The sequence below is a fragment of the Hirundo rustica genome, chromosome 19, assembly GCF_015227805.2.
Source record: "Hirundo rustica isolate bHirRus1 chromosome 19, bHirRus1.pri.v3, whole genome shotgun sequence".
Classification (NCBI taxonomy): Eukaryota; Metazoa; Chordata; class Aves; order Passeriformes; family Hirundinidae; genus Hirundo; species Hirundo rustica.
In genome coordinates, this window is record NC_053468.1 from 1,964,801 (window position 1) to 1,991,160 (window position 26,360).

The 26,360-nt window shown below is 40.7% G+C and overlaps 1 protein-coding gene across 15 annotated transcripts in view; it reads left to right on the top strand.

The window, feature by feature from the left end:
• The window catches only part of BCAS3 (BCAS3 microtubule associated cell migration factor), a 297,790-nt gene that overhangs the window by 24,514 nt on the left and 246,916 nt on the right, over positions 1-26,360 (top strand). For 14 of the 15 annotated variants that reach the window (XM_040082187.2, XM_040082182.2, XM_040082188.2 and 11 more), the window contains 4 exons: positions 9,894-10,001; positions 12,542-12,618; positions 22,717-22,793; positions 24,462-24,545. In XM_040082187.2, coding sequence (XP_039938121.1) covers positions 9,894-10,001; positions 12,542-12,618; positions 22,717-22,793; positions 24,462-24,545 — 346 coding nt within the window. Of the gene's footprint in view, positions 1-412; positions 512-9,893; positions 10,002-12,541; positions 12,619-22,716; positions 22,794-24,461; positions 24,546-26,360 lie in introns of those variants that run through there. The other variant, XM_040082199.2, reaches the window with a different exon arrangement.

Here is a 26,360-nt window from a genome sequence, read left to right on the forward strand (position 1 = left end):
ATTTTCAATTGTACCGGGCGCTGTGAAATGCGTTTCGTGAAGTTTGTGAATTTTTTGTGGGCTTTTATTGAAAGCTGTGCAAAACTCAGGTTTTGTGAAGAGTCTCAAGGCTAGAGAGCAAATTTAATTTGTTTTATTTTTTTTTCTAAAAAGTACAGTAGGACCTCTAAAGTTGAGCAAAACCCTCCCATTTCTGTTACCTTTGAGGATTTGAGTCCCAGAGATTCTTGTGCTGCTGCATAACTGCAAAGCCTCATTAACTGCAGTTGTGTGGTGTCAGCTGCCTTGCAAAGATTTCCTTCCCTTCCAGCAGATGAAAAACATCTTCCACTCTGATTTCTTGTAGGAAAATTCAGTTTAGCCTCAGCAGGTTGTGTGGTAGCTTTTAAGATTCTGAGAGAGGCAGGAGTAAGTAGTTTAAATTGCTTTTAGTGATGCTGGATGGGGTTGTTACATGCTAAAGAGAGTCTCCATCTTAAAAAGAGCTCTTCAGATCCCAGGATTTTTTCTTGTAAGTTGATTCTGTGATTATAAAAATGTACTTTTTTGTGATGTTGATATTTGCTGGTAGTTCTGTGAATTTTCTCATAGATTCCACTGCCAGGAGATGGAGCTTTAAGGAATAAGGTGGTGTTTCCATGTGTAAATACCAAGGGCAGGAAAGCTCTGGAGCTCCTCTGATACTCCAAATGTTTGTCTCGGTGAACCTAGAGTAAGAAATAACCTTTGAACTATAATAAACTGTTAATCTTGGATCAAAACTGGGAGAAAATGAGTATTTGGGGTCAAACCTTGACCAGCTGGTGAGAACCATGGGTAGTTTTGACCTTCTGAAGCTTTGATTTATGAAGCTGTGAAAAGATAAACCTTTTCCAAAGCATCCTCGGGATGGAGCAGAGGTTTGGGAGAGCGGATTCCCGAGCTGAGGCACAGTTTTGTTTTACTGCTGTTCCAACCCCAGTGTGTGGAGTGATGCGGGGAGGGGATGAAGGGATGGAAAGGATGGAGGGAAGGAGGTGCAGATAAAACCAGCTGGAGCACAAACCTGCCCCCAGTAACTTGTCAAAAGAAGCACCACGGGGAAAAGATAATGCACAGCACCATTATACAGAAAAGGCTGCAGCTTCCAGGGCCACTTTAAATTCCACTTTAAATTATTAAATACTGTAAACGCTATAAAGTTAATTAGAAGAGGAACAAACTCTACAAAGATAAATGTGTTTTCAATATGTTTCTCAGGGAGGGTACAGTAGAAACCAGTGAATGAGAGGAAATTTATTTCTGGCAGCACTCTAGACATGGAACTGTGGTTGAACTTTTTACCCTAATTACGTCCCCGCTAATGCCTGCAGCGGTCTGGAATCAAAGTGGCCCTTCAGGCCCTGGAAAGTCTCTGATGTGGCGAGCGTTTGTTGTGTGCTGAGGGTTACTTCAGAAAAAAACGGGATATTGTGACAAGATTTTTCAAAATTTCTCAGTTACCACCCACCTCACTTGTTGCCTACAAAAATAGAGTAATTGTTTGCATCTGTGTGTTTTTGTCTGTCTTAGAAATAACTGTTATAAATCAACGTGACAGACCCGGAGAGCAGTTGAGGATTATATTTTCTTTTCTTATATGTTTTAGGGTTATTCCTATGTTCTGTACTGTAGGAAGGATTTAAAGGACATTGGAAAGCAGAAATTTCAGGATGATTGAAGTTGTTCTCTTTTCCTGAGGACACTTAAAGCCATCAGATCCCAGTGGGTTCGCAGAGGATGCTCTTTAATCTGTTCTTTTCCTAAGCAAGTGCTGTCATTTCTTGCTCATAGTTGGAGCAGCTGATTGCAAACTGCTTCAACTTCATCCCTTGTTTCTATGTTGTTACACAACTGCTGCCACTCGAGTAATTCCCTACAACTTGACAGTGTTTGAACTTTGCATCTGTTACTAAATGCCATTTTCTCCCTTACTGTGGGCTCTCTCAAGTCCTTCCTGTGCTTTTTCTTTCCTTTCCTTCAAAAATGTTAAATATACAGAGAAAATGTCATGGGAGTTTGCTGAGCTCAACCATTCATATATGGTTGAGCTTTGAAATCTCCAAAGTAGAGGAAAAGACGATTGAAATACAATTTTAAAAAAATCTGATATCATTATTATTTTCTTTAGTTCTGGTTTGTTTTTTTTTTTTTTTTAACAGAATGAACGTATCTCAGTAGCTTTAAATTTTAAATTTGAAAATGTCAGTTAATAACTCAGTAAATACTTCTTCAGTAATTCAAAATAGAGATTTAGAAAGTTCCTGCTTCGTGAAAAAGCTGTAAGGCATGTGCTTAAAAAAATATCTTGCTTGATGCTTTCTTTCTTTTAATTCTGGCTAGGTAATGTATTAGACTACCACCTGAGGAGAGCCCTCACACATTTTTGGATGGTTGCTCATTTTTAAAATTAATGGTGATTCAGATTATTAATAGAACATTGTAACGATAATATTTTACAGTGAGGCAACAATAAAATAAAACAATGTTTTAATCAATTTTGCCTGCACAGTTCGAGCAAGTGCTTCTCCCATTTCAGCATCAGCTGTGTTAGGTGACTCTCTGGGGAGAACGCTGTGTCCCTGTGTGCCTTTCCTTGGAATTGTAATCCCTCCTGGGAATATCAACCACCTTTAACTAGGAAATTCCTCCAAATTTAACAGAGTGCTGCACTACAGGAGGTGGCTGCATCCTTGTCTTCACTGGAAGAAAGGATATAAAACAAACTGAAGTTTGTTTTTGATGTTAAGCAATTCATTTGAGAGTTGAGGGTTTCAACTTTAAGACCAATTTAAGGAAAAGCAGAATATTCCTTTTGCTGCTCATGGGGCTCCACAAGTAACTATTTGCAGGTATTATTTCATCATTTCAACCCACCTTTGGTGAGTGCAGCTACGATGAGAACTCTGCACATCTGTAGAACATGGTCTGTGATTCAAGTCATAAAACAGAGTAAGAAATACCTGAGAACATATAATTAATGGGCACTTGGGGAGGTTCTGGCCTACCTGATGTGACCAGAACCTCAGAGCAGCTTTGCTGTTCAGAGCGCTTTTCAAAGTGCTTTAACCATGAGATCTAAGCCCATTCCTGCTCAGCTTCAGTCATACGCACTCTAAAACCCTCTAATTATTTCTTGGAAACGGGATTGTTTTCAAGCTCCTCAAAAAAAAAAAAAAAAAAAAATCGTAATTTGAGCTGTAAACTGGCACATAAACAATTAAGGCTTAGCAGAGCCCTGCGCAGCTGACAGACATCTCCTAATGATCCCCCTCACGCAACCGGGGGCAGAGGCTGCTTTAATTCCGAGGTGATGAAGTGTTGCACAACCCCACCGGTTCCTAACGCCGTTAATGACACCGAGGGCAGGAGAATTTGAGTCCGGACAGGTCGGTGCAAGGTTTTTGTGCTTAGCGGCGAAGCCCCAAAGTGGTTGTGAGGGCTCAGGGACGGCGGCCTGGAGCCGCCGGCTTAACGCGGCCTTTGTTGGTGCTGAGGGGAGAGGGAGCCAGGGGGCCCGTGAGGCTCGTGAATCATGAGGGGAGAGCGCAGAAAGGAGGAAAAAAACCAACCTGAGATCGAAAGGAATGGGTTGCAAGAACCAACAGGATGAGCTATTTGGTCCTTCGTAGCGGTTTTAGGCGGAGCGGGTAAAGCGGGCCCGTTTTCAGTGCTGGGTGTTCGGTGTTGAGGAAATGGCGACATTGAGGGCGAAGTGATGGAGATCGTTCACACGCACGAGAAACATGGCTTTTGCTGCAATACAAATAATGTGCATTTATTTCAGTGGTGAGTTCTGCTTCATTTGGCAGTAGGAAGGGCAAGACAGCTCTTTAATTGTGGAAATTTTTTTGCGGGAAACACATCAGATTGTGGCTTAATCAGAACAATTGAAAGACACGAAGTGAGGCTTCTAATGCACAGGAACATGCCTCAAAGATAGACAATAACTGTATATATGCCTAAATAATCAGCTGCCATCTGTGTTAAGTGTGCTGTCTTCTGATACACCATTAATCAGAAAATCCTGTCAGTACAAATGCCTCAGAATAAAGAAAAAAGCTCTGATATTGCTGTGGAGTGTTAGAAATACTGGCACTTTTAAAAATCTGGGTCTAGCTGAGGTTGTAAGTGGCTCCACAAAATGCTCAGTTTGGGTTCTACATGTGCTTGGTGAAATTTGGCTGGGGCTGAGGTATTTCAACATCCATTTGCCCTCAGAGTTGTGCTGCCAGAAATGTGATCTTTTCCTCTTCGGCTGTGACATGTGGCTGTCTCTTGATGTGCAAAAATTGCTATGTTTTTGATTTTGGTCCATCCTAGATGATCTTGGAGATCCATGTGGCTCTTAATGCAATACAAATAATGTGCATTTATTTCAGTGGTGAGTTCTGCTTCATTTGGCAGTAGGAAGGGCAAGACAAATCTTTAATTTTGGAAATTTTTTTTTGTGGGAAACACATCAGATTGGCTTAAACAGCTGATCACAGAAATATTAGTTGTTGATAGAGGTATGATAAATGAAGTTGTATTCTGTCAGAACTTAATCTTTGCTTATGTTCATAAAGATTTACACAAAGAAATATCTCCAGTTTCATGCATATTCATAGAATGATCAAAGACAGCCAGTGCAGGTTCATCAGTCGTGTATAAAAGACCAGTTTTAGCTACACACAAGCAAAATCGAGTCCAGAATATACCAGAAAAAAACAAAAAAGATCCTGCTCTTCAAGTGGAGCTCCAGCTGTACTTCCCCCTCAGTGATAGCCACGGTCAAGTAGATAAACAAATCTCCGGAGATGCCGCTAATCTCCCTGTATTAACTAACTGGAAATATGATGGGACAGCTCTGCTTTGGAACATGTGGCACGTCTCAGTGAAGTGGAAAGTGTGTCACACTCGGGTCTCCCTGCAAAGGCCACAGCTGAGGAGGCAGCTTGTGCTGTGTTTTACACTCCAGCACCCGGAGTGCCACATGCCGGGGACACCGAGGTGGCTCTGGGCCCCTGGGTGCCTCTCGTCAGCTCCCTGCATCCTGAAATGGAAAAACAAACCCAGTAAAACCCCCCCAAACCTACAAAGAGTCTGATGATGCTCCCTGCATCCTGAAATGGAAAAACAAGCCCAATAAAACCCTCCCAAACCTAGAAAGAGTCTTCTGATGATGAGAGTGAGGGGTAGCAGAGAGCACAGCAGTCAGAATGTGTTATGTGCTGCTGGGTGTGGGAAGAGCTGCCAAAACAAGGAATTTGGAGGTTGCTATTCTGGTGCTTTTAAGGATTTTTAAGTTTTCTGATTTTTTTAAGGATTGCCCTTTTACTTTTCTCTCATAGTATCTGTTGCAATAATCCACATTTGCACCAAGCCAGTGTTAAATTTTCCCTCTCTAGTTGATGTCTGACGCCTCAGCTCCAGATGGGAAATGAAGGAGTTGTTGGTTTCGTGGGACAGCAGTGGATTCATGGTTCAGAACTGGAAAAGTCTCTGTGGAGAGCTCAGTGGAGCCTCAGGATCTCTCACAGACCATGGCCAGAGTTACTCAGGAGAATGAAACCAGTCCTTCATCCAATCCCTTCAATCAGTCCTTCAGCCAGTTCTTCCTGGGTCATTCCAGGTGCAGTTAGACCCTGCTCTGTGAAGAAATGCCTTAGTGATGAATTAACAGAAATAAAATAACTCCTTATGGTCCAAAAAAAGTAGATTCCTGAGCTTGAAACCGGACTCATTTTACCTGTTACAAAATGATTTCTGCAGAGTTGGTGGCTTCTTGTGTCAAGTAATTAAAATATTTTCAGTGACGATGGTGAAGTACAAAGACAAGGTGAACATTTTTTCCTCTTTTTTTTTGATCAAAACATTTGAGGAGGATGCAGCAATAAATTTTGTATCTCCTGGTGTTTAACAAAGCTATTTCATTGCTGTATCAAATAACTGCCTCCCTTGTATTTAAAGGATTAGATTTAGTAACATGTGTCTAAGGTTGGTACAGGTTTTTCTTATTTAGAAATAAGTGTTTCCATGCTTTTTGCAATTTGTGGTGCACTTAAAATGTCTCTGCTGCTTTGTAATTCAGTGCTGCACACACATTTTGGGGGAAGTGTCACTTTCTGAGAAATTTTGTGCTGCTTTTCCTGATTTTGAATGAATCTGTTAAGTACCATAAATTAGAAAATTACTTATAGAGTGGAGTTCTCAAGCTTTTATTGTGAAAAGATGGGATGCAGAGAGCCTTTAGATGATGAAAGTCCTAATGAAAGCTCTTTCTGCAGTGGTGTTTAGAAAGAAAGAATGGAATTTATGATTTCTTTAAAAGTTTTCATTCTGGGGTGCATCCCTCAGAAAGAAGGAGAGAATTGCCCTGCTGAGGCCTGGAAAATAAACCTTACAACTTAAGCCTTAAAAGTTTATTTTCACTTTCTTGGTCCCTGAATTGCTCTGGGTGATTGCTGACAAAAGATAACTGAAGGCAATGAGCCTTTTTTTGTCCTTGACAGAGACACAGAAGCCAAAAAGCAGAATATGTACCAATTCTATCAGGCACTAAGAATTCATTTCATAAAAATGAAAGGATCAAAATGTTGGAATCAGTCACCATAAAAATAGAGGACTCATTGTTGGTCAAGGTCTTTTAAGACAAGATTAGGTTGCTTGGTAAAAAAATCATTTCTTTGAGCTTCTGGGACATTTTGTGCATGGCTGGAAAGAGAAGAGATGATCCTTCCAGAACTGAAATCTGTTAATCTGAGCAAACCTTCTTCAGGGCCCTTGAGGAGAACAGAATTGCCTTTGTGGTCTCACCATGTTCATAATATTGCTACAAAAGATCATAGTCAAATCTCATGCTGCAGCTTTCCAGTGTAAAGGTTCAGGCAGGAATTTTTCCAATATTCAGTTAATTTACTCTGTGCTCTGGTTTTGTTTTGCTTCTCTTCCCCTTCTGTGAAGCACCAGAGAGGTAGAACAGGAGAGCTGTAACCACCCCTGCTGATTAAAAACTTGGGTCACTCTCAGCATCCTCCTCATTCCCACATGGAAATAGCCTTTTTTCCCAGCAATTTATTGGTAGATTTGATGCTTTATGGAGTGGTAATTAAAAAAAAACAACCCACAACTTTGTGGAGTAGTTTGTTGTTCAGATCCTTTGGGTATAGCTTGAACATCCAGTTCCTTGGAATTGCTGTTACTTTTCTCTCACCTGTTCTCTCTATGAGTTTGGAAGTTATAGTCCATTTTAGGCTCTTGGCAACTTAATATTTACAGCAAATTCTGGGTTTTTTTCCTTAATCCTACAGGTTGTTAAAGCTGGGCCTAGTAAGAGGTTATGTTGAGCTATTAGTTACTTGGAATAGGATTTCAGTGTAAGTTTTAATATTTTTGTCTCCTCTTAAAGGCACCAAAGGTAATTAATAAAAACAAGTCTGTGCATTAGGCTGGGCTTGAAAAAAACTTTGTGAAAGTGGTATAAAATGCAGTGATACTGGCCAAAGATGATTTTATTAAAGGCCGCAATTGACTGGAAAATCCTTATGTAAAGAACATTTCATACAGGGCAGGTTTCCCAGCCAAAGTTTTATTTCAGTTTTACACCTCCAAGCTCTTTTTTTCCTTTTCTAGACTCATAAGACCAACCTGTCACTGATGTCCACCTCTCTTTGAGGGGGATGTTCATCATGTGGCAGAGTGGGGGAAAATCAACCCTTGACAGCAAAGCAAAGCCTTCAAGGCACAGAGAAATTTGCCTCATGTTGATTCCATCACTCTCCTCCTTTTAAAATCCTTTTCCATTCAAAAAGCACGAGTGTTTTGAGTGGTGTTTGTCTCTGTGCAGACATTTTGCACAGAGCTTTTTTGCCATGGTGGGACCCAGCAGATCTGGGAGGAGGTGATGTTGTCGTGGGACACGAGCACAGATGTCCCCAAGTGCCAGCTGGACCAGGCATCTGCTATTTCCCCTCCATCCCTGCACTGCAGCACTCAAATAGAAGGAGATACAAAGGCCTGAGTGTGTTTATACATTTATTATTGCCACGTGTTAAAGTTGTTGGTGGATTTGTGTCCGTTATGTTTAAAGAAGTTGTTGATCTCTCTGCAGCTGTTTGAACAATCAGGATAGATAATGAATATTTGTTGATGATCTGTGGGACTAATCCACAAGAATTTTATTTGTGACAGAATTTCAGAGTATTTCTGACCTCTCCATATGAAATAATCCAGGCCAGGGGACAAGGCTTGGAGCAAACTGGGATAGTGGAAGGTGTCCCTGTAAACTGGATGAGCTTTGGGTTCCCTTCCCACCCAACCCAGTGTGGAATTCTTTTATTCCAGATATTCCTTGGCTATTGGCACTTGAACTCAAGGTTTTACCCAGTGTGATTGACAAAAGCATTGGTAGAATGGTCTTACCATGATCAGCCAAATAATTAAGCCATAATAATAATAATAATAATGGTGCATTTGAGTGACAGAGTTATTACCCATAAATTGGAAAAAATATTCCAAACAGGCTGATGTGGAAATAGTAATCACTAGTAAGTGTGTCAATATGATTTTAGCTATGTCTGCTTTGGAGATTTCTGTTTTGAAATTCCCCTTCTATCAATTTTATAACTTGCTAAAGGTAATAAACCACTTAATTTTAAGAAGTTTGTACATAGGTCTTGCGATGGCTTTCTGCGTTTTCGAGCAGCAGTGAACTTCAATGTGAAGGAACTGACTCGAGTTTCACTGGTTTAAAGGTGTTTTTGAAGGGCCTTTGAAGTGCTTCAAGTAATAAATTGCACCCTCTAGTTATTAGCCTCAAAAAAATGGATATTTTGGGAAAAAATTCAGTGGGCAAAATGTCATAAGTTATTTCTTCTATTATTTTTCTGACAGTTGTCTTGCTGTGCATTTACTGTGTATTATACATTATTGTGTATTATACATTACTGTAGAAGCCATTTCACTGTCTTGAGGCATTGGGGGTAAACTGTTGGCATTTGTCCTCCAGCTTTCCAGAAAATTCTCGAGCAGCTTGAGCAGATCCAAGAGACAAGCGAGCGTCGGGGCAGGAATTGTGTGAAACTCTGTAAAATAAAACAGATATGGGCAGGGGGGGAACACCCTCTTTTACCAATGCTCAGGATATGTTTGTACAGCTGGCAGTTTGTGCTCCTTCATATTCCTTGACCTAGAAATAGCCAAGGTTTTAATGCGTTCTTGGAGGGGGAGAAAGGTGTTGTGGAGCAGAGCTGCCACATCAAAGCCTCTCCTCAGCCTCTAAAAGGGTTTCCACCACTGCCTTCCTCGGCCCTATCGAGCACTCAGCACTTTTCCCACTCAGCCTTTTTATTAAGAAATGGCCTTGAAGCTTTTATTTATACGAAAATGATAAAAGTGACACGAAGCGGTTGAAAAGATCTGTAGGGTTCAAGCAAGAGTCCGTCGGGGGCGTAATGTAAATTCTGGGTGAGGTGTCTCCGTCAGCCCGGGTCAGGCAGCTCCGGGAAAGGCCTCCCTGCAGGGCAGAGTTACTCTGAGGAGTATTTTTGTACTAGGACGCGGTTTTGAACGTCCAAAGTCTTACTGGTGGTAAAAGAAGCCGAGTGTTTGATAATCAGTTGCGCAGTACAGGTTGATGGCCATCGTGGAGATCATAATTCAGTTTTCCTTCTTGATGGAGGAGGTTTATACTGACCCTTTGTTCTCCAGGCTTCTGCTGGAATTCTGGGTCTAGGGCTTGATGTTCCTGGAGGTCTTTTCCAGCTGAATAGTTCTGTGGTTCTGTGACTTTTTGTTTAGCATTCTAAGCAACATAAGGAGGCTGAAAGAATTAAACCCCAGTTTCTAAAATATCCTGATTTTCATTAAAAATTTTTATTTTTTGTTCCTTTCAGCACCAGCCCACCCTACTGCTGTGTGGATCTGTATTCCCTGAGAACAGGAGAGATGGTCAAGTCCATCCAGTTCAAAACTCCTATTTATGACCTGCATTGCAATAAAAGGTAAGGGTGCTCACTCTGCATTCCTTGTGTGTTAGGGCATGCCAGATTTTGATAATAAATACATTTTCTGCTGTATGACCTTCCTGATTTTCTTTTTTTTTCACTCTCCTGTAAGCACAGCTCTGGTTCTCCGTTTCTCAAGGAGTATTTCACTTGGAATACATCAGTGTGCTTCCCCCATGGCTTTGGTTTAAGAAGCTCAAACCAAAAAAAATCATTTAAGCTTCTTTCAGTTGTGCTAAAGGGTGAACAGGAATCGCTGAAATCCTCCATGATCCACCTACAGCTGGGGAAATGGGATCACAGAGAGTTTAAACAGCACAGAGCTCTAAGGAGTTTATGCCTCTCTTCTTTGTGTTGGTGTGTCAGATTTTGCCTCCCCTGCACATCCAAAACATTCCTGGTGTGCAGTCTGTGGTTTGCAGGGAATAATGTTCCACTGAGTCAATAACAAAGCAGCATCTCTGGGTCAGGATAGAGAGAAAATGGCTCTGGAGCTGAGGATCACAGAGTTCCAGCAGAACAGCATCTGTTGTGCCCGTGGAATCCGATTTTGCTGAGTTAATGTGAACTCCCCATCCCTCCCAGACACGCAACACTGGAGTCTTGTGGTTTGCTTTGTAGTTCGCCGCATCTTTTTGAGGCAGGAGAGAAATCCCAGGATCCTCGTGTGAGGATCCTGCTGATCCCTTGGCACTGCTGATGGGAGAATTTGGAGTGGTGACTTTGGTCCAAGCCCTGCTGACGTTGCTGCTCCCTTCACCCTCCCATTACTGCCTGAGTCACCGTGGCCTCAGGTGGCCCCGGGGAGTGGTGCAATCCAATTCCTGGGGTAAAGGTAGAGCCCTGGATGAAGAAATCCCTGCATTTCTTTGGAAATCCGTATTGCCATGCCAGGATGGATGTGCCTTCAGTAAAAAATAACACAAATCGTTGGAAAATTCAGAACGATTTGGGTTTTGTGCCCGGTTTTGTTGCAGATGGGAAGTAGATGACTGTGCATCAAACTTGTGCAGCTAAGTGTAAACTGCTGCTGAAAATAAATAGATCAATAAATCCTCTGGAATCACCCATTTTCCAGGTTCATTTCTGCAGAAAGACAGAGTGTCTTCAAGGAGGAGCAAACAAAAATCTCCAGGATTGGGAAATATTCCCATCAAATATCCCTGAGTTTTCAGTATATACACATTACATTTCCACCTGCAGTCAAAGCCTTCCCATTATTCATTGGTTTCCTTTGTTTTAGGCAATGTAGAAACAGTTTGGATTTATAAATTTTCTTCTGTTTTCCTCTCCTACAGTTTCAGCAATTGGAAGATTTAAGTAATTTGACAAAAACTAATTTATGTTCTCTCTGTATCTGAAAACATCAGCAAGCATGAGGGGATCGTGTATATTTTGATTTTGGTGTAGTCCTTCACAGGTATCGAACTCTCACGGGATAAGAGGAAGTGTTCTTGTGGCAAAACAGATAGAAATAGGGAAAAAGGGGTTAAAGGCTGATTTCACACTGCTGGGAGATAATCATCACCCTTTCCCCAAGGATATGAGTTGAGACTGAGGTGATTCATCCCCTTTTTAAAGATGACTGTTCCAGGCTGTAACACACAATCATAACGTTCACATGAAGCAGTAGGTGTGTGTTTTAGTCAGTGAGAGATGTGATTAATTCTTTTCCACGTTGTAGCTTTACAATTAAAACTATTAAAACAATATTTAATAATGCTCTATATTGACAGCTAATTAAAAAATACTTTCTCACAGTCTGCCTAATGAGAAAATAACAGATTATTAATTATGTCATATTGCTAAATGTAGGTTTTATGTGTTGGTTTCCCAGGTGCTTCTTTCATGTCAAGCTTTTAAAAACTTGATTTTGGGAAGTCATCAGTGTGGGAGAAAGTGTTCTCTGATTCTAAAACTTCCAAGATGCTGTTCTCCTTCCACATTTGCATCTCTGGGCTCTATTTTTTGAGGCAGCACCGTGTTTCCTGCATACTTATCCTGTGGTTTTTGGCCTTTACAATAAGAGTCTGTAATGTACAAGCAAACACATAAACATACACTTTTAATTTGCTAATTGACCCAAATTCTGCTTCCCTCAGCTCTGTTCGTGTGCTGATGTTCTTGGTATTCCACTCCCCCCTGCTTTTAGTAAAGAAAATGTTTAAATAAATTTGCACTGAGGTGGGCGGTGGGATTATTTCCCATTTAGGTCATTGACTTGATTGTTCTTTGAGTCAGTGAGGGCGATTCAGGGTCTCTGCAGCTCCTTTCTTGCTTTTTAATGGAGCTTTGACTGCAAGAGCTCCATCACAAAAGTGCAGTGCTGCTGTGGCTCAGAGCCCTGCACTTCCTGCAGCGGAGCTGATGCGGTTGGGAGGAGAGAGAGCCCTCAGTAACTGCCAGGGATTGGTAACCTGGCACTTCATCACCGCGCAGTTTATATTGACGCTTTCGAAATAATTACATTTAGATATTGAATCTTTAAACCAATGCATTTAATGTCTAAAGTGGACCTTCCATTCCTTTGTTTTCAGGATCCTCGTTGTGGTCCTGCAGGAGAAAATCGCCGCCTTTGACAGCTGCACTTTCACCAAAAAATTCTTCGTTACCAGTACGTACAGTTCTGGGCTCACGGGTGGACAGATCAGATTTTTTGGTCTGTTTCTTTGTCTCTAAATCCTCAAGGGAGGTCTTGGTAAATCATTTGGTTCCTCAGGAAAACTTGCTGCCAAAAAAAAACAAACCCCAAACCCAAATGCTTCGCTGTGAATATTTAATTCTTTTCTATATTTATTACTGCTGTAACTAATTGGAAGGGGCACCCACACTGCCATCCATCAGTTGCTGAACAATTCTTTTGTTCATTTTGCACAAATATGTGTAAAAGCCTCAGGTGGGAGTTCCAGGTCATCACATCAGCAGGAATTAAACCCACATGAACAATGACCTACCCACTGTTCATTGCTGGTTGTACCTTAGGCACATTGCGCTTTTTCATGTGTCTTTACAGTTCATCGTTTACTTTGGAAAGGTCTGAGTTTTATTATTAAAAAGAGTCTGCATTTTTCTGGATGTATTTTCAGTCACAATTTTAAAAGTTTAATTTTTTTTTTTTTTTAATACTATCTCTGTATTTATAGACTAATCTCTTTAGGAGAAGCTGTTTCTTGTGATAGTTTGAGGGAAAGCAGCTTCTTGCAGTAATATTAAAGTTGCCAATAGGTGTCAGTTTCTTCCTATCCGTGGATGTGAGATGCTGGGAATCTGCTGGGATTCAGTGACAAGACCCAAATGGGAAAGGACTTACTTGTGTCCTATTCATCACTCCCTTTTATTTCGTAAAAAAGATTTAGGGTACAAGCCTTGCTTTATTTTAGACCAAAAGTAAAGAAAACCCCTCAGTTAAACATGTATTCTGAGAGTCTTTGGGCTTTTTTTTTTTTTAAAGATACTGCAATTTATTTTTGAAAATTAATGCCCTGAAGGTAATTTTGAGGAACAGGGATACGGTCTTCTTAACAATAACTTTGATTTGCTGGGTGTTTTGTGGAACAGTTGAAGACGATAAATTAAAACTTTTGGAAATAATGACCAAATTATTTTTTAAAAAATCCAGAAATTCCTGAAGTGTCACTAATGCTAATTTCTCCAGCTGTGCCACTTTTTAATATGAGAAACTCAAGGTTTTCTGAAACTTTTCTTCTGGATTTGGGGGTTTTTGGGACCTGTCCTGAGGATCCCAAGCTCAGGCATTCCCTGGATCCTGCTCCCAGGAGGGTGCTGTGCCCTGGCACGTCGGGGCTGCAGCAGAGCTTTTGTCTGAGCTTCCCCATTTCATGTGCTGAAATCTCCCCGACCTGAGAGCGTATCTTTAAAGGCTTAAATTCCTCTGATGTGTTTGAAATTGGATGTAAATGAGCTCCCTCGTTAGCTGCAGGGATTTCTGGGAGGCAGCCAACTGGCCACGACTTCCTTCTTTGGCTGTGCCTTTAAAAAAAAAAAAAATTAAAGGACAATGCCAGTATCAATTAAAAAAATAAATAGAAATCCTTGAAAAGGAAGCTCAGGAAAAGGTCTTAGAGGAGTTTTTATTTGCATTATTGGGGCAGCCTGTGTCTCCTGTCCAGACTGATGCTGGTGCACCTCAGCTGTGAGGATGTCACTGCCTGCCCAGAGAATCTGACAGCATGAAAAAGATTCTCTGGCTGGTTTTGGTCAGAAGGGAGGGCACAAAGGTCAGAAATATTACTGAGGATCAGTGACTTTTTGAAGGGTTTTCAGTTACTTTCAGGGAAAAGAAAATTTTTTTTTTTTTCAAGAAGTTTTGGTGTTGGTGTGGAAATCTCATCTTCCATCCCTGTCAGTGTTGTGGGAGCCTTAGAACCTCACTGAGACAGCACAGACACGAAGCAGAAGCTCTGGTCTGTTTTGTTGATTATTTATACACAGAAATGAAATGCAGAATGTCCAATTAAAAGCAGTATCAGGAATTCTGCAGTTCCTCAGAAATGCTAATGCAGCTGCCGTGCACATGAGGAGTATTTGTCTTTCTGTTTTTGTTTTTGTGGTTGGATGTGTAGCTCAATATATTGTTACAATAAATATGCCATAAAATATTCAGGATGTAGATGGTCAAGTTCGTGCTGCTGTTGGAATGTTTTAACTCCTGCATTTCCTGATTTTTCCTGAGCAAGTTTGACATAGAACCAACCTTTGTTTTTCTCTGCATGGGATTACATGGAAATGTGCTGATTTGACTTGGATGGCAGAGAGCCAGCACCTTTTATTTGTGCCTTTTGTAACAAAACCTCAGTGTACAGGTGCTCCAGACTGGGAGAGGGAACTTAAGACAAGTGCTTAAACATGGAGGGAAAACATGCTGTAACTGTTGTAGAAAAATTACCAGGATATCCCCTAATCTACCCTGTGGGGTGTTCTGATTTTTAAATGTCTGCTAGGAGAAGGCAGAACATCATTCTTACGGCAGTCGCTTCCATCCATCACTGCTCTCCTCCTGCTTGGAGCCAGCTCCTTTTCCCGAAGAAAAGACACCAAGGGGAGGGGAAAGCCCAGCAGGAATTGCACATCCTGCACTGGTTTAGGTGCTCATGCGGCCAAACTAAAAAAAAAAAAATATTCATTTGATGCTTATGCTAAGAATGTGTTCCCTTTACTAGTTGTGAGTGTCAAGGTGTAGATTTTAAATAGATTCTTAAATAGTTCAGAGTTTTGTTGTGATTCACTCCAGATTTCCTTCAGAGCCTTTTCTGCACGTGACTGAAGGATCAGAAACCAGAGTGATGCACAGAAACCAAAGTGATGCTCAGACTTTTTTTTTTTTTGCCCCTACTTTGCTCTAAACGAAAGCTGCAGAAAAGCTGAATTCCATTGATTTCTATTCCATCAGTGCTCCTCACCCCAAAACTGCTGATTATGAATATGACCTGATGGATACTTTCCTTCCCCATAAAGAATATCCTGCCCACCCCCTGGGCCCTGAGTAAAGATCCTCCCAGATAAGATCATGCCTGTGGCATCATCCCTGTGGCCGATAACCAGGGCCTGCTCAGCTTCCCTGGCCCTTCCACTCCTCATATTGATATATTCTCCATCCACCCTTCCCCAGGGATGGAGACACTTATTGCAGCCATTAGCTGGCACCACATTTCTATTGATGCTGTTCTGTAGAGCCCTGAGAGGTAATTTTGCAGATTTTAGTGGGAGTAGTTCTATTGGATAGAAAGTCTCCAAAGGCTCTCCTCATCACAAGCCAAAAATCAGCCAGGGGATGTTAAATGTCCTGCGCCTCTCCAAGTAAATCAAACCCCCAAACCAACTGCTGTTGGGTGCTCTGGTGTGCAGTTTGGATTTGGGATTGCTGTTTGCTCTCACATTCACACACAAGGAATAATTTGGTGGTTTTAGTTTGTCACAGGCTGTTTTGGACATTTCTGTTGGAATTCCTTTCCCTGACGGGCTCGCAGGAAGCAGTTTGAGCTCTTGACTTTGAAGTAAAAACACTGGGTTTCTTATGAAGAGGTTTAATGCCTGAAGAGTCACATTCTTGAAGAAGTTGTGTGTGTTTCCCTCTCAGCTGTGGGCATTTCTCCTGGTTATCCCACACGGGATAATCATTGACAGGATTCCTTTGTCTGTGGGGGATCAGCTCAGATCGAAAGTCCTCGGGGCAGGTGGGAAGGGAGCTCCTGAGTCACAGGATTTTCTTGATCAGTGAAGAAGAGCCAAGTATGTCCCTGTGGATTGCTATAAGCACTTTTAATTTTTGTACGCCCCCATCTATATGAGCGCCTACCCCTTCATGATGTTTTGCCCTGAGAAATGCTGTTTTAATTTTGCTTTTTAACAGTATTATTTATAAGATGGGGGTTTTTTTTCCCTGGCTGTAGGAATCAGTGTCTCACCATTCCAGGATAATGCCGAAACAATTTTTGGAGAGGTCTTTAGGGCACTCTGGTGGATTTATGGGAACAAATGGCTTTGGTGCTTGCAGGAGGTTTTGCTCCACTGCAGGAAAATGTAAATACAACAGAAAAGCTGCATAAAGCCACAACAGAGGCCTCAGTCCCCAAGATGTCTGTCTGTCATATCTCCCGGCTTTGACAGTTTTACAAATTAGATGTAAAACAGGAAGTGCTCTTTGTTTCTGTATAAGTTATTTTTATCTAAAGCACCCAAATCCTTAGTGTTAAAGGGCAAACAAAGCCATCTGACATTGTCCTGCACAGAAATAACAACCTCAGTGGCAACTTTTATTATTTGTCATAGTCCAAATCTGAACAAAAAAAGAAAGTAAACCTGAGCTTAAGCATTGCCCTGAAGTCAATCAAATTGGTGCTAAATTGAACAGCCAGGCCTAATGACCATGAAAGGCCACTGATATTTTTAGTGAAAGCTCTGGGATTGTGCTTGGACGTGTAGAGTAACAGTAAAATCATAAAATCGTGGAATTCCTGAGTTGGAAGGGACCCACTGGGACCATCAAAGTGCAGATGCTTCAAACTGCCATGGCAGAGTGGACAAGGGAAGGAGAGCTCCCTAGTAATAATAATAATAACAACACTAATTTAATAAAAATTATAAATAAATAAGAAAAAAAGGCCCTGGGTGGCAAACCTGATTTCTCAGTGGGTCCATCCTGCTCATTTACTCCATTTTATGGGTGATACTTAAACAGAAGGAAGTACAAGAACAATAGGAGAGCTTTGGAAAGCATGTGACAGTGTGAGAGTAATAACATTTACACAGGGCCTTTCATCTAGTAGGAACCCAGAGGAATTTATAAACAGTATTGCTTTGTACAGTTTATAAACAATAAAAAAAATTGGTTTGCTAAAAAAACCCAAAAAAACAAAACAACCAACCAGCAAAAAATTAGATAAAACAACTTATATGATTTGTTTTTCTTGGAATAAACAAAGCTTTTGCTCCAACAGTATCACTCTACCCGTTATTTATTGCAAATTCCCTCTCTGTCGTGGAGCTGCTTTCTGGCTGCTCTGCACTGCAAGACTTAAGGATGGAGTTTTGTAATTCCACTCCTATGGAGAGCTCAGTGTTTCGTAAGACCCAGCGAAGAATTGCAGTTTGATTATTAGAGAAGTAGCATCACTTCAGTGGGTTCTTGGAGCTATTTATTTAAAAATACACAATGGGCCTGCTTCACTGATTTTTGGAAGTGATAATCCAGCAAGTCCTTTAAATGATTAAAGGCAAAGAATTTCGGTCGAAATGAGTTGCTTCTTTTGGAATTTGTTTAGAAAACTGTGTTGAAAACCACTGGACACTTCAGCTGACACATGTCATCTTTAATGAACCTTGCCAGGCACTGAACAGAAAAATCCTGGTTTCTCCCGAAATCAGGAAGGTTTCCTTAGGATGGAGGTGAGCCTGGGAATCTCTGCCTTCATGGCATTCCCTGTGACCCAAAAGATGCAATTTCTGCCTTATTTTGGGTTTAGAGACAGAATCCTCAGAGGCTTTTGTATTAATAACTGCCCATCCCCTCAGCTTGGAATAAAACTGCACTCTTCTGGTATGGATTCCTCACCGATACAAGGTGTGACATAGCCATTAAAATTCCCCACTAGGAAACAGTAAATTGAAATTAATTATAAAAAGGGGATGAGGATGTACCACTGCAAAGGAAACTGGAGAGACTGGGGGAAAAGAAAGCTGTGAAGATGATGGAAAAAAGAAAGTTTTCCTATTAAACTGATAGGGAAAAAAGACTGAAACAAGACAGAAAAGAGCTTAAAATGTTTTTCATTAAAAAGAAAGAACAAAGTCAGGATAGAGGGGCTGAAAGTCTGGAAAATACCAAAACCAGATTTTATTTTTCTTTCTGGACTATAAATATTGTTGTAGGGAATAAAGTTCTTATAATGTGCTGTGAAATTAAAAATCAACCAGTAGTGTCTTAAGATAAACATGATGGGATGTGTTTGAAGGAAAACAATGTTGAGTGATACTGATTCAGTGCTTTCATTCCCTCAGCTTTATTAATTCACATATTAATTTGCAATAGTTTATCAGATGTCATTTTACAGGGTATTTTAGTGGGTTTTGAAAAAGAAATAAAATTATTCTCTGGGTAACAAATTCTGCAAACTGAAAATAAGCCCTGACTTAGCTTAGACAAGTTCTGACTGTCAGCATCAGATTTTTCTAGAGTGACTGTTGTATTCCTGTATTTTATAAAGAAGCTGTGGAGATGCTGAAGAGCTGCCCCAGTGGAACTGGTTCCAGTTTTATTAGTGGCGTGTTTGGTGATTTATTGGCCCGAGCTCTGTTCTAGCTGACATGGCTTGTAATGACTTTGTTCCTCTGAGCAGCGTTTTCCCAGTGCGCTGTTTGTTTAAAAGACAAGTGGGAGGACAGGAATGTGTTGCTTTTCTCCTCTTGGCTGCTCTCTTTGTGTTCGCATTGCCATCGCTGAAGATCCGGGATGAGCTTTTGGGAAGCAATTCAAGGAGAGGACTGGAGCATTGGTTTTCTTGTAGGAGCTCAAGAGGGATGGAAAGATCCAGAATCAGAGGAGGGGATATTTGTGTGAATTGTCAGACATGAGTACAGGAGGTGATTTGGTTCATTATGGGATTATGGATTGGAATCTCCAAAGGGCGATAGAGATTTTCATCATTACCACAAGGGTAGTAATTGAGAATTAATGGAAAATAAATAAACCTTCTCTTTGCTCGCTCGCAAAGCAGGCATTTGTGTAGCTCTTTGGAGAACTTCAGGTAATGTGGGATAAATGTATTCTCAATAAAACGAAATATATAAAATCAGCCCAGCAACAAGTAAGTTAAAAGCATCTTTGAATGCAAGTAGTCACAAACTATATGGTTTATTGCAGTTATCATTTTATAACCCAGTTATTAAAAAAAAAAAGGGGGTCGGGGGGAAACTGAGAAATTGTAACACTGAAGAATTTACCTATGGGGCTGTAGGTAACATTTACATCTTGGAGGTGGGAAAACCAAGGATGCGATGTCCCAGGGTCTCCTTAGCCAAGCCCCTCTTCAGAGGGATCCTGGAGCCCATTTCTTATTCCTCACTGTTCCTCAGGCAGCACCAGTTGGAATTTTTGGGCGTAGGAGCTTGATAAAATTAGCAGAAAAACTTGGCTTTGATTCTGATTTTCAAAGTGCAGTTTTTCTTCTTTTTTTTTCCTCCAGCTTTGAAGTTACTCATTCCCTCTGCACAGAATCAGAAGATAACTCTGTACTCAAAAGTTCTGAAGTAGTTTCCAGTAGGTTTTCACCTCTATTTTTGTGAGTGATAGGCCCAGTTAAGCTGGTTCTAAGATCAGATGTTTTTTAGTACTTGCTTGGTTTGCTGCACTTTTGGAAGGACTTTCCCTGAGTGATCCTTTCTTGGATGACCTCTCCATGCTGTCATTAAAACTTGGAAACTTTGGTCTTCTTGACAGTTAGTTCTGCAGTCTCATTATGTTCATTCCTATTGTAAACACGCTAAAGTCGCTGCTGTTATTGCTTAGAATGGCTTTTTCCTCTGTTGTTTTGAAGTCTGGTAGAAATAGAAGTTAATCTTTAAGAGAGTAGGGCTGGTGAGGATTGGATGGCCCAGCTCGATGGGTCATGCCGTGTCTGTCTTTTCATCTGCCTCATAGATGGTGTTCTGCTGACTCCAGCTGTTTTTATGGAAAGCAGAAAAACAATTTGCTTTTCCTTCCCATAAAGTATAACCCTTTGTTTATCCTTGTGCTGCTGCGAGTTTCCAAAATGCAAAGACTTGCAAAGAAAAGAAAGGGAGGAAACAGCTCCTTTTTTTTACGCCGTTTTTCGTATCGGAGAGTAGAGTTTAGGACCGAGCTGAATTGTTGACCTTTGTGGAGTTTATTCTTAGAATTGGCTGATTTGTGTGTGGAGTCTGATTGACTGAGCCCAGTTCATGGGACAAGCCACGGGCAGTGGGTTTGGGGAGGGCAGTCCCAGCTTTACAAAGTAACTCTTCTCTTCAGTGATCAGTTTTGGATTTGAAGAATTTTTTTTGCAGTTCTTCAATGACTTCAGTTCGCTGGAGTAATTGAGAACAGCTCCCTTTTCTGAGCAGGGCTTGTTTCTTTGCTACGAGTTGTTGAATTTCTGAGACTGCTTTAGTTTTTCTCCTGCGGGGATGTTACGAATTTGGGAAACGCAAGTCACTGCTTCCAAAGTCACTATAGAGATTTACATGATGAGGGTTATCATCTGGCAACTTTTAGTGCTGTATTTTATACATAAAAGGGAAGGTAAAAGAAAGGTTTGGGGGACCTGGATTCCTTTCCTGACCCAGATAAGAGCTGCTGAGGCAGAAGTCGGCATTAAAACCTCACTGCTCCTGATCTATAATGTCATCGGAAGAACACGTTTGTATTTACAACCCAGGGCTGTATTTACAGCCTTTTTTTTTGCTTGCTTTGTTCCTTAAGAGGCTCTGGCTACCCGCATTTTATGCGCTCCTGGAATGCAATAACAATTGTGGCATCATCTCTTCAGAATTCGTGTTCCTTCCTGAGATCAGGCCGGCGATAAGGCCTCACAAAACCCTCGCTGGGTTCTGCCTGAGATGGCTTTAATCGGATGAATTAATTCTCTCCTTCCCTTGCTTTCTGACTTTTGAAACAGCTCGTTGTGATCTTTGGGATTTTGCAATACCCTCAGCGCTCTGCTCTGGAAAATGCAATCCAGGGTTGTTTATCTCGGCGGGGCCTGCGCAGGCCCAAAAACGCATCCAAAGCGTTGTCAAACGTCCGTTTAAACTTCCAGAAACGTGTTAACGCCTCCCACACACCTCCTCACCGCTTTGCAGGTGTGGAAAAGAAAAACCTTCCCACTTCTGGAGGTTCTGCTGTCCTCAGGAAATGTTCTGGACTGTGTTGGAGCCCGCTGGAAAAGATCGGGATATTTGTGGAGATCTTGTTGCTTTTCCTTGCTGTGGGTGCAGAGCAGTGTCAGAGGCTCACATGAGAGATTTAAAAAATAGAGAGCTTATCTGGCAGTGGCTGGGTTTGGGGTTTTATTTTTTATTTTTTTAGGATTTTAAGCAAAACACTGAATGAAAGTCGTGTTGTATGGGTTGTGAAAGCTGTTTGCCTGCGCTCCTTCAGCCCGGGATCCAGCAGCAGCTGCCCAGGGCTCCTTTAAATCACACACACATCTGTAAAGTCTTCAATATTTTGTTTCTTGGCCAATCAGTGAGAGAATTTCAATTGCTAAATGGACTGTATTAGTCTAAGAACTGATGAAAACTGAGATAAACCATTTGCTTGATAGCCTCCTCCTTCCCCCCGTGCTTTCCTCCTTATTTTTTCATGTAAAAAATGCATATTTTAAAATACAAATTATTTATTTCTAAAAAAAAATTTTGCTTTTAACACTTTATAAAAATACATATTTTTAAAACTTTGTATATAAAATGCCGTTTAATATGGACCTGATTAATTTTAAGCCTTTCCATGTTTTCATTCACATTTTCTCTTACAGGTATTTTCATTTTTAATCCTCAGGAATATATATATATATATATATTTATGCTCATTTTTATCCATATGTCTAAATCTATTTCAATGATAATATAAAGGTAATGGAAAGCAGTTGAACAGTGGAAACATTGCCACCAATTTTAAAGGAATTACGAATTTTTCCCCTGTGTAAAGTGAAGTTTGTGCAAAAGTATATGGAGAGGCTGAGGGCATGTATATAGAATTGTTAAAATCAAAACCAAAAGTATTTTGAAAGGCTGAGGGATTGTGTATAGAATTATTAAAAACGAAACCAAGAGCATGATATATCCTTTCATACAATAAAAATCTAGAAGAACTTGAAGAGAGCAAACTGTTCACCAACAGAAGGGTGTCAGTCAAATAAAATGAATCAAAACATGAAGATACAAAACTAATCGAGTCAAACATCAATATTCCCTCAACCCAGAATGTGATTTTTGTATCAAAATGGCTTTAAAAATGCAAGCATAAGGAGAAATGAATATTTACACATAATTAAATGTTCAAAATAGCTCATCTAACCGCAGCCTTATCTCCAGAAACAAAAATGCAAGCATCCACTGAGTGATAATAGCAACTGAAAGGCTTTTGTTTAGACTTTTTGTTTTCTTGGCAATAAATAAAATTCCTTGGAAGAAGTCATTAAGATATTTCTTAATGTTGCCTTTTCAAACTTTGCAGGCTGCTATCCTTGTCCAGGGCCAAACATGAATCCTATTGCTCTTGGAAGCCGTTGGCTTGCTTATGCAGAAAATAAGGTAAGGAGGGCTTTGATATCAACAAATACTTCCAGATTTTTTATATATAGGGGGAAAAAGAAAAGAAAAGGTCTCAGGAAAAAGGTATGTGCAAAAGTAAATCTGTAGGAGGAGCTGCATTAAAATGACAAGCCTAAGTATTTTAAAATATTAGATCTTTACTCTGCGCATTTGATTTAAGCTCAGTTTAAGGAACTTGGAAGGCAGAGAAGACAGCCATCAACACGTGTTTTCAGTGAGGTAACCTAATAATCAACCCATTTTGTGCTTGAAAAGTTTAAAGCATTTAATTACAGACACTTCTGAACGTAGGCAAAAAAACCCTTCCTAAATTCTGTTTAGGGAAACTGAGTCTGGACAGAGCCTGGGTTTGTCCGAGCCCACACAGCCGTGCACGCTGTAGGTTAGAAATTAGCATTAAATTGGCCGCTCTTGAACGTCCTTGAAAAAGTTAAGCTCCAGGGAAAAAAAAGAAAATTTTTAAAGAGTTTTTCTTCTTTCTAGAGACAAAGAAAATAGATTCCCAAGCAAAGAAATGATCATTGCTTTTACCCAGAGAAGTGGTTGTGTATTTAAAGCTTGAAGTGAAGCCTAAATTCGGCTCCTAATGCCTTCTTTTTATTTCAGAGCAGATGTTTTTTCTCCCTTCCACCTGTGACTGGAGAAGCTGTTTCTAGAGCTGAGCCAGAAATTATCAGAGGCAGATTTTAGAAATGTTTTTGCTCCCTCCTCCAGCACAGCTGATCTCTTCCCAAATTCAGGCCTGCCTTTAGTGCCACACCTTTGCTGATGCTGGAAAACTTAACCCTGCTCAGCACGGGATTTAAAAAGTATTGCTGCCAAAATATCAGCAAAAGAATTGTATCACAAAGGGAATTTAAGTGGGTTGTGTGTTCCCGGGTAAATTCACTGTGGGCTTTCCCTAGTTCAGGTATTTTTATTTAGATTTAAATATAAATTGGACAGAAAAGCCTGTAGAAACAAATACATCTTACAGTAATTTTTAAGTTTCTTTAGCTCAAATAGCTAAACGGGCAACATGTTCCATGTGCAAGCAACAAATATCTCTATTTTTTTTTCTAATTTTGCACAGAAGCCCAGACTCTAATGTTAGTTAGGGCTCAAAGGCAAAACCTACTTTTGTGGGGTGATGGCAGGTACAAGAGTCTTGCTTTGATTTATTGATTTTGAAGGAAGGCAATAAAAAGCAAACCCCACGTACATTCCTCTGATCTCTTAAATGCAAAGTTTCAAACAACTCTTTTCCTTTGTCATTTCTTTGCTTGCTCGTCATAAAAAGGAGGGGAAAGCCACACTCGGATTCTTAGAATGGCTGATATTTAATGTTACATACACATGGCTAAAGCTTTTGATTATATTTATTTAAATTTATTTGTGGTATCGCTGCCAGACCAAAAATCCCACCATTTCAAAGTTTATGAATTCTTAGTGAGTACTCATCTGGTAATTGAAAACTGGAGCGGGGGAACGCGACAGTCTGGGTGGCACCCAGAAGATTATAAAAAGGGGTTAAGTGTCTCAGCAGGGCTTTTTGCTATTTGTAGGAAAAAACACACCACTGTACATGATAAATAAGAGCTCTGGTAATGGGTTATGGGTTTGTGTAGTTTAATAGTAGTGACTTGGTTGCTGTCTTTCTTCTTGCAGCTGATCCGATGCCATCAGTCCCGTGGTGGAGCCTGTGGAGACAACATTCAGTCTTACACTGCCACAGTCATTAGTGCTGCCAAAGTGAGTCCATCATCTGCCCTGGGAGAGCTAGCTGCTCCTGCAGCATAATTATGAGGTTTCCCTGCTGAATTGGGCTGTGTGTCATCACCCCCTCCCTTCCCAGAGAGGAGAGCGCACTGAGAGCCCTGCAGGCAGCAGCAGCACCGTGCCTGCCCTCCCCATCCTGCAAATCTCTGACTAGCTGTAGCTTTCCACAAAGTATTTCTGTTTCTGAACTGATTTTTAAGAATTTTATTTATTACAAACAGCTATTTATGTTAGAGGGAAGTGGCAGTGGGATGGATTTGTATAATGGCTGTTCATAGTGGCACAAGTTTATATGATTAGAAATCAACATTGTGAATTATTAGTCTTTTAGCATCATGACAAGTGACTTTACAAGTGCTTGGTGCTTTTTGGGCTCCATCACACCCCCATTATACGGTTTGCTCTCTCTGAAGGGTGACAGCACAGTACTGGAGCTAATTAATTACCTTCTTTGAAGGTTAGAGCGTATTAATGACTGTTTACATCTAGGTTCCATTGCCTCAGATGATGTTATAAAATCCTTCTGTTTTCAGAGAAATGTCTGGGCTTTTGTAGTATCAAAAGAAGCCCATGGCTTGGAAAAGTCTTAAACAAGACCTAGCACAACTTTTGTTTTACTGTCTCCCTCCCAGCTTCTTTCCTTGCTGCAACAATTTCTTTTTCTCACACACACACACAGAGTGAGTTTTGGCACTGTGGGGTGAACTCGGTGCTGATTACAAGCTTCCCTTGTAACCACCAGCCTTTTCATTTCTGATATGTGCAACAAAACAAACCTAATAATAGGAATGAAATGACAGAAGGCTCAGTGGCACCGAGGAAAACAACAGTTAGGAGAAGCCACAAAGAGAGACACAGGGCAGGCCAGCTCATGTGAAAACAAAACAGAAAAACAAACATAGTCCAGCACAATCACAGTGTGGCCGGAGAAGGAGAAAAATCACAGCTTTTTACATTGTTGAGGGGAGCTGGAATTGCTCCTCTCCTGAGGTGGTTTGCTGGATCTCCGTTACAGTTAAAAAAAGGACAGTTTAAAAAGAGGTGTGGGGGGAGATCTCCCCAAATTCCTTCAATCCCAGCATCGTGAGCATCTTTTTTATAGCACAGATAAGTGTGAAAAAATGACTGGCTTAGTGTGATCAGCCACAGTTTGGATCAGATGGGGCAAAGTCCTGCAAACAGATCACTGTAGCTGATGACCTTCCCTGCTGAGTAGTACTGGCCAGGCATCATAATCCAGAAATTCTGCTGTTAAACTGAATTTATCACACTGAAGTAGTGCTATTGCATCATGTGAGTAGATACTGAAGATAAAATGTGTTTATAATCATAGGAAAGAAAAGATTGTTAGCCTCTGTACAGAGATAAACTCCCAGTGAGAGTTAGGAAAAGGGATAATCCCCAGGGCACGGGCTCTGTGCTGCTCTGCATTTGCACAGCACACTGCTCATGCTCCTGCCTGTTGGATGTTACTGTAATAGACAAGATTAATACTAATATAGTTTTAAATATTTGCATGATTTGGCTCTTGAGGAGTGTCTCAGCCTTAGTGTATTAATTTGTTATCCATGAGTGCGCCACAGTAAATCTGCAATGTTTAATTTATTAGTGATTTCATTGAGTCTTGGCTTGCTGTCTAGCAGGTTTTCATCTCTGATAATTGCAGGGCTGACTTTCTTGCTGGCAAATAGATGCTCCAAATATCTGTTGCTCTCTGTCCGTCTCATTGCCTCACCTTCAACTTCACTCCTTCCTTATTTAATTCTTCATTTATGAACCTCTGGTGCT